The 11,043-nt window shown below is 43.1% G+C and overlaps 1 protein-coding gene and 1 long non-coding RNA gene across 2 annotated transcripts; one reads left to right on the top strand and one right to left on the bottom strand.

The window, feature by feature from the left end:
- Positions 1 to 258: 258 nt before the first annotated feature.
- On the top strand, positions 259 to 1,281 carry LOC113034099 (C-X-C motif chemokine 10-like). The gene is made up of 4 exons (XM_026188420.2): positions 259 to 413; positions 528 to 654; positions 739 to 819; positions 919 to 1,281. The coding sequence occupies exons 1-4, from the start codon at positions 362 to 364 to the stop codon at positions 977 to 979; spliced, it is 321 nt and encodes a 106-aa protein (XP_026044205.1). The 5' UTR covers positions 259 to 361; the 3' UTR covers positions 980 to 1,281.
- Positions 1,282 to 9,260: 7,979 nt separating this feature from the next.
- LOC145432400 (uncharacterized) lies at positions 9,261 to 10,029 on the bottom strand. The gene is made up of 3 exons (XR_013912678.1): positions 9,781 to 10,029; positions 9,577 to 9,694; positions 9,261 to 9,445 (listed from the first exon to the last, which is right to left on the bottom strand). It is a non-coding gene; the product is annotated as an uncharacterized LOC145432400 (long non-coding RNA).
- Positions 10,030 to 11,043: the final 1,014 nt, after the last annotated feature.

An 11,043-nucleotide genomic window follows, 5' to 3' on the forward strand; every position in this document is an offset into this window, starting at 1 on the left:
GGAAGCTTTATGGTGATAGCTAAAGTGTAAGGGATAGCAGTGTACAAAACAGTTTAAATTAATATATAGTTGCTTTTGTCATGAGCTGTCTTATTAATGTCATTTATGTACCTAAAAGATTTCCCTCTGTAGGCATTTTTTCAATAGCTGCGATTCTCGGAAACAGGCTTTGCAGAGGGGAAAAAGAAGAAGAAAGTGAAAGGCATTCTGGAAAGTGAAATTAATGTTGCAAAACACCTCTTGGAGGTGGGGCCATTTTGTGCAGGCAGTGTATATAAGCGTGCTGCTTACTGCTTCACAGCATCAGGAGCCATACTCAAGACAGAAACGGTGAACAGCGGATCTGCCTACAGCCACAACTATGAACTCAGTCACTGCCTTCGTTGCCTGCCTGCTTATCCTAGGTGCACAAGGTACTGTGAAAATCGTATTTTTTTTCCTTCTTTGTTTCTTTTTTCCCCTTCATCCTGTTTATGGATATTTTGGCTGCTGATCAACAGGTAATGCTCTTGTCTTTTCCTACACAGGACAACCAGCCAGCAAATCTAATAAATGCAAGTGTTACAGTTACATTGGCAGGATCAGCCCAAAGCTCATCAAGACTGAGCCAGTGATACACTACCCAAGTATCTTCTGTCCACATACAGAGATCATGTGAGTCCACAAGATGACCTGAGGTATGATTCTGCTGTGTTCTCCAGTTCCTTCCTAATACACCTCTTTTTAAAAATCTTTCAGTGTTACCACAAAAGCAGATATGAAGAAGTGTGTGAATCCAGAGTCCCCACTTGGACGACACATTCTAAAAAATCACAACAAGTAAGCCAAATTCAGAATGACACGCACGCACAACTCTGTGAAGATGACAAACTAAAGGTCTGTGTTGCTTGTCACTGATAATCTCACTTGTTTCTTCAGGCAAGGGAAGAAAGGAGCTGTAAGCACCACGACTGCTGGTCAGAGTACTGCTGCAATCTAAATAAGACACTGCGTGACGAACACGCTGCACTCCTACTGCACAGCAGAAGTGACACCTGGTGTTGAACTAAAAGGACTCATTCAGTCTCACTGGAAATACAAGACAATCAATATTCTTTATGATTACTCTGCAATTTTTGTTCCCCTTGCGTGTATGTATATATATATATATATATATATATATATATACACATTAATATATATTAATATATATATATAAACATATGTATAGTCTAGACTTGAACTTCTTACATTTTTGTACATATGCTTTTTAAATAATAAAATAAAACCTATATGACGGGACTTTCTGTTCTCCATGTTTTGCTTTGTTTCCTGTGTACCTGTGTACCAACACAAGACAAACTAAACTCTTACACATGATGTTTTTTAATCTGGGAAAAATGCAGTGATCAATCCATATGACCTTTTTATGATGCAAGTGTAGCAGTTATGGTTTTAAAATTTGAAATGTGAGCCACCAGATAAGGGATCTCTACTAAATCAGGGATAGCTGCATGAAAGAAATACAAGGCAAACCTAGACTTCAGAAAAATAATTGAGGCAATTCATTTACATGGGATCAAAATGTGACTGAGACAGTGATGCAAAGAATGAAAAATATTACACCAGAATAATAACAAGATGCAGCATGATGGTTAGTACTGTTACCTCACAGCAACAGCAGTCCTTCTGTGGAAATCTAACCGGAAATCTTACTATTTTCTATTAGTCTTTTTGTTCACTTTTGACTAATTAGTGGTGTTATGAAGGGACACTGTATCAGCTGAGAACCATAGCTAAATTAAAGCTACTTGTATTGCTTATGAAGAGTGATCCATGCATATCAAATACTGGAGTAATACAAGTCCTTGCACATAGACCTGTCACATACCTTCAGGTGTTGCCTACAGTTGGTTCATATGCTGAACTTGTAAACAGAAAAAACTCAACAGTTGCACCTGATGAAATACATACATTTTTAGACAGTGAGATGACTTTCAATTTGAAGATGCAACTTCAACTATTTTGCTGGTAATAACTAAAATGAGCAAAGAAAACCAACAGCCTATTTATGCAAGATAATTCATAATTTTATTGAGGACGGTTATATTGATTGGGTCTAATTACTGGGGTGGGTCATAACCCCCCTAAACCACCTTGGAAATTACACCCCTATTCGTATTGCATATACAGGGGTGCAAAAAAGTATTTAGTCAGCCACCGATTGTGCAAGTTCCCCCACTTAAAATGATAACAGAGGTCAGTAATTTGCACCAGAGGTACGCTTCAACTGTGAGAGACAGAATGTGAAAAAAAAAATCCATGAATCAACATGGTAGGATTTGTAAAGAATTTATTCATAAATTAGGGTGGAAAATAAGTATTTGGTCACCTCAAACAAGGAAAATCTCTGGCTCTCACAGACCTGTAACGTCTTATGTAAGAAGCTTTTCTGTCCCCCACTCGTTACCTGTATGAATGGCACCTGTTTGAACTCATCATCTGTATAAAAGACACCTGTCCACAGCCTCAAACAGTCAGACTCCAAACTCCGCCATGGCCAAGACCAAAGAGCTTTCGAAGGACACCAGGAAAAGTATTGTAGACCTGCACCAGACTGGGAAGAGTGAATCTACAATAGGCAAGCAGCTTGGTGTGTGTCATGATCCAAGCAGCCAGGAACACACAGGCACAAATGTAATCTTCAAAAAATGGGTTTTATTATACCCCCAAAAAGGACAAGATGATTACAAAAATTCAAGATATCAAAAATAAAGTTTTTAAGAACCAAGTGGGCCCGTAAAAGAGGTTAACATAACATAACGCTACTCAAAAGTCACTTAACAAAAACATAACTCAACAAACTGACCTGCCCAAATGAGAAACAGCTCCAGTTATATAGCAAATGAATAAACCATTATATACACCAAAGGTGAAAACTAAAGAGATAACAGCCAACCATCATTCAAGAAGAACCCCATTCCCCCTGCATGATCACAATAGATGGTTCAGTCCACTTTATTGGCTTCTGCATTTAAACCAGCTCCACCCTCAGCCTCCTCTTTCAGCCAAACCAGGAAGGACTGGCGCGGAGGTCAGGTAACTCAGAAAGAGCAGAAATATAATCAATATAACATATACCTATATAAAATAACAAACAATGCAAAGCAAAGTCTATGCCACCATTTGGGCTATAGCTTAGTGCTGTCATGCATTACAGGTAACTCAAAATATCAAATTAGTTAACTTATGATCACAGAAGCTTTAGAGCATAACGTAAACATAAGACAAAAGACCACATGAATATTACCTAAGTATCTCAGTTGTGTGGTTGCATGCATCCATCACACACTCCCCCCCTTAGGCAGTGAGCTGGAACAGCGAGAGAGATAGTCCGCTGTGCAGTTGTTCTTGCCTGCAATATGCTGAATGGTAAAACGGAATGGCTGCATCGCAAGGTACCATCTGGTGATTCGTCCATTCGTATCCTTCATTTTCTCCAACCACTGGAGCGCCTTGTGGTCAGTTTCCAGTTTAAATTCCTGGCTTAGGAGGTAATACTTGAGGGAATCAAGTGCCCACTTGATTGCTAAAGCCTCTTTTTCCACCGTTGAATATCTCATCTCTCTTGGGAACATTTTGCGGCTAATGAAAGCCACTGGGTGTCGCTCATTGGGTGGTCCCTGTAGAAGAACAGCCCCCAGACCCCTATCAGAAGCATCAGTTTGAAGAATAAAAGGTTTCTCAAAATCTGGGCTATACAAGACTGGTGTCTTACTGAGGGATTGCCTGATGTCCTGGAAAGCTGCCTCAGCCTCCTCCGTCCACTGAATCTGGTTAGGGCACCTAGAACCTGTTAGATCAGTGAGGGGAGACGCCCTGGCAGAGAAATGAGGGATAAATCTGTGGTAGAACCCTGCCATGCCAAGAAATGATCTAAGTTGTTTCCTTGTCTGTGGCAAACTGCAGGATTCAATAGCACTGATTTTGCTCACTTGTGGTTTTATCACCCCATTACCTATGACAAATCCCAGGTATTCAGTTTCAGCCTTGGCAAAAACACATTTTGACGAATTAACAGTCAGCCCAGCTTCTCTGAGACGCTCTAGTACCTTTTCTAGATGTTTGAAGTGCTCCTCCCAGGTTTGGCTGTAAATCACAATATCGTCCAGATATGCTGCCGTGAACTCTGACAAACCACACAGTACCCGATCCATCAGCCTCTGAAATGTTGCAGGGGCTCCATGCAAACCAAAAGGCAGGACTGTGAATTAGAATAGCCCCCATGGTGTCAAGAAGGCAGTCAGTTCCCTTGAGCGTTCAGTAAGTGGCACCTGCCAATAGCCTTTGCAGAGATCCAGAGTCGTCAGGTACTGGGCTTTGCCAAGTCGCTCAATCAGATCATCAACCCTAGGTGTAGGGTATGAATCGAACTTTGAGATGGCATTCAAGTACCTGAAATCAATACAAAACCGCAGGCTACTATCCTTCTTTGGGACCAAAACCACTGGGTTGCACCACTCGCTCTTAGATGGTTCAATGATCCCTAGAGACAACATTAAATCCACCTCCTTCCTCAATGATGTTAACAGCCGCTCTGGAATCCTATAACTCATACGTCTCACAGACGCTCCATCCTTTAATACAATGTCATGTTCAATAACATCCGTCCTCCCAGGATTCTCCTGAAACACCCCAGAGCTGCATAACTCTTTCACCTGAAGCTGTTTCTCTTCTGAAAGGTGATTAAGGTCCAAATGCTGGAGCACACCTGAAGGAAGATACTGCTCCTCTACCTCTTCCTCCTCATGAATCTCCCTTATCAAAAGAACTTCTGCTCTCTTCGGCCTCTCCACCCACTCCTTCAGGAGATTTACATGCAAAACTCTACTGGAGCGAGAGTGACCTGGAGTTGCCAGCCGATAGGTGGTAGCTCCCAGTTTCTGCTGAATCTGAAAAGGTCCTTGCCATTTAGCTAACAGCTTACGGTCATCACTTGGAAGGAGTACAAGTACCTTTTGTCCAGGTTCAAATGACCTCTCCCGAGCTGACCGATCATACCAGACCTTCTGATGTTGCTGGGCAGCTACCATATGAGCTTGGGCAAGCTCAGTCATCTTCTCAAGTCGCTCCCTCATCTGTATAACATATGAAATGACATTAGTAGCCCCTGCCCCTCTCCGGTCACCCTCCCACATTTCTTTCAGCAAAGAGAGGGGCCCCCTTACTTCATGACCATATAACAGTTCAAAAGGTGAGAAGCCAGTAGAAGCTTGGGGTACTTCTCTATACGCAAAGAGGAGGTAAGGCAGCCACTGATCCCAGTCAGTACCAGTGTCATTCACAAACTTGCGCAACATCTGCTTCAGGGTCTGGTTAAAGCGCTCCGTCAGGCCATCTGTTTGAGGATGGTAATGGAGTAGTCTTTAGCCCTTTGATGCCAAGAAGCTGATAGACCTGTTTTAATAAAGTTGACATAAAATTAGTCCCACGGTCTGTCAGAATCTCACGAGGGAATCCCACCCTTGAGAAAAATTGCACCAGACAAAAAGCCACAGACTTGGCCTTTACAGTTTTTAGAGGAAAAACTTCAGGGTACTTTGTGGCATAATCAGTTATTACCAGCATGTAACGGTTTCCTGCCCTGCTTTTCTCAACAGGTCCGACAACATCCATCCCCAACCGTTCAAATGGGGTGCTAATAACTGGCAAAGGCTGAAATGGAGCTCTGGAGGGGGTTTTGATGGAAGTCTTTTGGCGCTGAGGGCAGCTTTTACAAAATTGGGTCACGTCAGCATGCAGGCCCGGCCAGTGGAAATACTTCCTAATGCGAGCCATGGTTTTATGCTTCCCTAAATGTCCTGCCCACGGCACAGAGTGCCTCAAATTCAGTACCACCTCCCTGACTCCACTAGGAACCATCAGCTGTACCTGTGATCTTTGCCGGCGATAAAGAATGCCATCTTTCAGAAAAAAATCCTCACTGCTGTTAATATCTGGTTCCATCTCATGTCCTTGCTTTTTAGCTTTCTGAAAAAAGGGTGCTAATACTGGATCATTGTGTTGCATCTCAGTGATATTAGCTGGGACTCTAAAGTCCAAAGACATTTCAGGCTCACAGACGGGAGATGCTTTCACAATAGTATGATGAAATTTCTCTCACCTTCTCTCCATGCGGGACTTGCGCAACTTCCCGGGTGCTGTCTCTACTTCTGCCTCATAAAATGGCAGAGCACTAAGGGTCTGAGTGGCATCTGCTGGCTTCATAGCTTTAGCTTGAGCCCTAGTTACTGCAACATTGCATGTGTGGCTATAATCCAAAAGGTCAAACAGCACAGGTAGATCTCGGCCTAATATAACAGGGAATGGCAAATTATCAGCAACCCCAATATTCAGGAGGTAAACCTGTCCTTGCACCTTGATGTATAGGTCCGCTGTTGGATAAGGCTTTTCATCTCCATGAACACAACAAACAGGAATCTTTTCAGTCATATTAATACTATTTAAGCGGACAAACTGTCTGTGTACAAGAGTCTGTGTGCTACCTGTATCAATTAGTGCCCATTAATCTCAACTGATGTCATCTTTAACCCTCTGTCTAATTTTATCTCAGAGTTATCATGGTTTCGAGGCACAAAGCACATTTGGGTTAATTTAGCTGAGTTTTCAGGGCACATGAGCTTTGTATGACCTTCCATTCCACAAAGATAGCATACCAAGGTTTTGGCCGGGGACTTCAAAGACCCATTGGGTGGGTGGCTATATGAAGCCCTACTCACATTGGCAGCTGGTCTTTGCGGGAGTGATTTCCGGCTGTCCTTCGTTTTCCAAGCCATGAAGCTCCAAGGCTGTCCCTTTTTCCGTGCCGCCACAAAAACATCAGCCAGCTTTGCAGCCTCTGCAGCAGAGGGTGAATTATGCTCTTTTATCCACACCTGCAACTCAGGAGATAGCATTCGTAAATATTGCTCAAGGATGATGATTTCCCCAATGTCCTGAATGGTTTTATCTTCAGGGTGGACCCATTTTACATAAAGCTCCTTCAGCCGTGCATACAACTCTTTAGGGCTTTCTGCAGGGTTTACATCAAGAGATCGAAATCTCTGCCTATAGGTCTCAGGATTGATATCATATTTATAAAGAATAGCTGCCTTAACCATGTCATAATCCAAAGAATCATCAACATCCATATGTACATATGCACCTCTTGCTTTGCCCGTAAGCAGCGATACAAGATGAAAAACCCAATCATGTCTCTGCCACCGACAGGCCATTGCAATGCGTTCGAAGGTAATCAAAAAATGTTCAATATCATCCTCGTCGGTGAGTTTTTGTAACTTAGGCTCCAGAAAATGGGACTGACCTGATGAACCAGTAACTGATATACTGGGACCAGCTTGAGGAAGAATGTCATCATCTAGAGATTCTGGATCAGGTGATTCAGCTGCCTGACCTTCAGGCACAGGAGAAGTGCGGGCTTGTACTTCTACCTGTAACAACTGAAACTGGTGTTGAAGTGCTTTGAAACGTTGTTCTTGCTTTGCACTTTCCTCCGTCCGTTTAGCCTCTCTGGCCTCCTGCTGGCCCATATGTGAACGGAGAAGAGAGATCAGATCCGATATCGTTGGCTCCTTACCTTGGCCCTCAGTGCTGTCTACCCCTCCAGAAGCTCCATTCTCCTCTTGTCCTCCATCGACTTGTCCTTCTGAGCCCATTTGCTGGCTTGGTACATCTCCTCGGACCACTCTCACACTCCTTGCTCCTCTCTGCATGGTTTAATAAGGAGTGGGGAAAAAAAAAAACTGTACCTTTTTTGTGTGTGTATTTTTTTTTTTTAAACTGGCTGTATCCCACTGCTGCCACCAATTGTCATGATCCAAGCAGCCAGGAACACACAGGCACAAATGTAATCTTCAAAAAATGGGTTTTATTATACCCCCAAAAAGGACAAGATGATTACAAAAATTCAAGATATCAAAAATAAAGTTTTTAAGAACCAAGTGGGCCCGTAAAAGAGGTTAACATAACATAACGCTACTCAAAAGTCACTTAACAAAAACATAACTCAACAAACTGACCTGCCCAAATGAGAAACAGCTCCAGTTATATAGCAAATGAATAAACCATTATATACACCAAAGGTGAAAACTAAAGAGATAACAGCCAACCATCATTCAAGAAGAACCCCATTCCCCCTGCATGATCACAATAGATGGTTGTGACCACTTTATTGGCTTCTGCATTTAAACCAGCTCCACCCTCAGCCTCCTCTTTCAGCCAAACCAGGAAGGACTGGAGCGGAGGTCAGGTAACTCAGAAAGAGCAGAAATATAATCAATATAACATATACCTATATAAAATAACAAACAATGCAAAGCAAAGTCTATGCCACCATTTGGGCTATAGCTTAGTGCTGTCATGCATTACAGGTAGTGATGGGCAGATGAAGCCCCATAAAGTAGTGATGGGCAGATGAAGCCCCATGAAGCACTGAAGCTTTTCATCCAATTGGTTCACCCCAACGCGAAGCTTCATGAAGCTTCATTTGCTCTAGCAGGACACCTACTGGACGTAAAAATAATAGCTGGCATGAATTTGAAGAGTGTGGCATTTTGCACACAGCCTGTAAATGTCAACAACAAAAGGAGTGTGTAAAACACCTATAGTGTAGTGATGGCAGTATACTGTGTATATTTATGCTGGCAGTATGGAAAATGATTATTTGCGGCAAAGTTCGAACCGCTTCATGAACCAGTCACGTGGTACAGCCGGGCAGCGAGGCTTCGGACGTCATCATTTTCAGCTCCTCCCATAAATGAAGCAAGCCTCGATACGCGCTTCGCGGAAACGCCCCCTCCATTACTCGACACACGCTCCGAAGCCTCGATACAGAACGTCCCATCACTACCATAAAGCACTGAAGCTTTTCATCCAATTGGTTCACCCCAACGCGAAGCTTCATGAAGCTTCATTTGCTCTAGCAGGACACCTACTGGACGTAAAAATAATAGCTGGCATGAATTTGAAGAGTGTGGCATTTTGCACACAGCCTGTAAATGTCAACAACAAAAGGAGTGTGTAAAACATGTATATTGTAGTGATGGCAGTATACTGTGTATATTTATAGTGGCAGTATGGGAAATGATTATTTGGAAATGCTTGAAATGGAAATGATCATTTACTGTGAGGTGAGGTGTGGTTGGGGTGTGGACAGTAGTTGTGCTTTTGTAACGTTGAGGTATGGACAGCTACACACTGAGGCTTTGAGCCTCAGTCCTGCCTGTTCACATTTTATTCTGTAAAAACTAAATTTTCACTGCTTTTACGACCTTTTTAGTGGGGAGAACATAGCTAGGATTTAATGATTTAACAAGTCTTTTGAATCCTTTGTCCTCCACAATGCTAAATGGCTGTGAGTCCTCAATCACCATGCTGACCAGGTCTTCATCTATTTGAGATTGTTCTCCTGAGGAAAGACAATAAAGACAAAGCACAAATATAAATATCACACACGTAACTTATAACAGTTGTATAATATTGTTATATCATTTAGTAACATTACTGCATCCTATATTATCATGGCATTTGATGGCTCACCTGGTCTTGCTCCACAATCGGTGTTCCCCTTATTCTCATGCAAAGCTCTGTAGTGCCTAAGCATGGATGAGGTGTTGTTGTTATATCCCAGCTCCCTGGCACATAGCAAACACTTCACCTTGTACAAAAGTAAAGACAGCTTAACATAAATTGTATTGCACCATCAGTATCATGAAAATACATCTTCTGTAGAAATTTACATACCTTGTTGGGAGGAATAAGATCAAAATGTTCCCTCACAGGGGAGGACATCCTCCTCTTCTTAGCTGGCTCCATTCTCTCCAGACTTTCTCTCCTCACTCTCATAAACCTCCAAACGGTCTCCAAACTCACACTAACCGCAACTCTCCATCAAACACCCACATTTTTGAATGAAGTCTGAGGGGTTTATATCGCTGTCATAGCTCGTGGCAAAGTTCGAACCACTTCATGAACCAGTCACGTGGTACAGCCGGGCAGCGAGGCTTCGGACGTCATCATTTTCAGCTCCTCCCATAAATGAAGCAAGCCTCGATACGCGCTTCGCGGAAACGCCCCCTCCATTACTCGACACACGCTCCGAAGCCTCGATACAGAACGTCCCATCACTAATTACAGGTAACTCAAAATATCAAATTAGTTAACTTATGATCACAGAAGCTTTAGAGCATAACGTAAACATAAGACAAAAGACCACATGAATATTACCTAAGTATCTCAGTTGTGTGGTTGCATGCATCCATCACAGTGTGAAAAAATCAACTGTGGGAGCAATCATCAGAAAATGGAAGACATACAAGACCACTGATAATCTCCCTCGATCTGGGGCTCCACGCAAGATCTCATCCCGTGGGGTCAAAATGATCATGAGAACGGTGAGCAAAGATCCCAGAACCACACGGGGGGACCTGGTGAATGACCTGCAGAGAGCTGGGACCAAAGTAACAAAGGTCACCATCAGTAACACACTACAACGGCAGGGAATCAAATCCCGCAGTGCCAGACGTGTTCCGCTGCTGAAGCCAGTGCATGTCCAGGCCCGTCTGAAGTTTGCCAGAGAGCACATGGATGATACAGCAGAGGATTGGGAGAATGTCATGTGGTCAGATGAAACCAAAGTAGAACTTTTTGGTATAAACTCAACTCGTCGTGTTTGGAGGAAGAAGAATACTGAGTTGCATCCCAAGAACACCATACCTACTGTGAAGCATGGGGGTGGAAACATCATGCTATGGGGCTGTTTTTCTGCCAAGGGGACAGGACGACTGATCCGTGTTAAGGACAGAATGAATGGGGCCATGTATCGTGAGATTTTGAGCCAAAACCTCCTTCCATCAGTGAGAACTTTGAAGATGAAACGAGGCTGGGTCTTCCAACATCACAATGATCCAAAACACACCGCCCGGGCAACAAAGGAGTGGCTCCGTAAGAAGCATTTGAAAGTCCTGGAGTGGCCTAGCCAGGCTCCAGACCTCAACCCCATAGAAA

Source organism: Astatotilapia calliptera, chromosome 12, assembly GCF_964374335.1.
Source record: "Astatotilapia calliptera chromosome 12, fAstCal68.1, whole genome shotgun sequence".
Taxonomy (NCBI): domain Eukaryota; kingdom Metazoa; phylum Chordata; class Actinopteri; order Cichliformes; family Cichlidae; genus Astatotilapia; species Astatotilapia calliptera.

Excerpts from the sequence above, each read along its gene's own strand:
- LOC113034099 (XM_026188420.2), top strand. The coding sequence starts at position 362 with ATGAACTCAGTCACTGCCTTCGTTGCCTGCCTGCTTATCCTAGGTGCA. Across the intron at positions 414-527 it reads GCTTATCCTAGGTGCACAAG|GACAACCAGCCAGCAAATCT; the intron begins GTACTGTGAAAA and ends TTTCCTACACAG. Across the intron at positions 655-738 it reads TGTCCACATACAGAGATCAT|TGTTACCACAAAAGCAGATA; the intron begins GTGAGTCCACAA and ends AAAATCTTTCAG.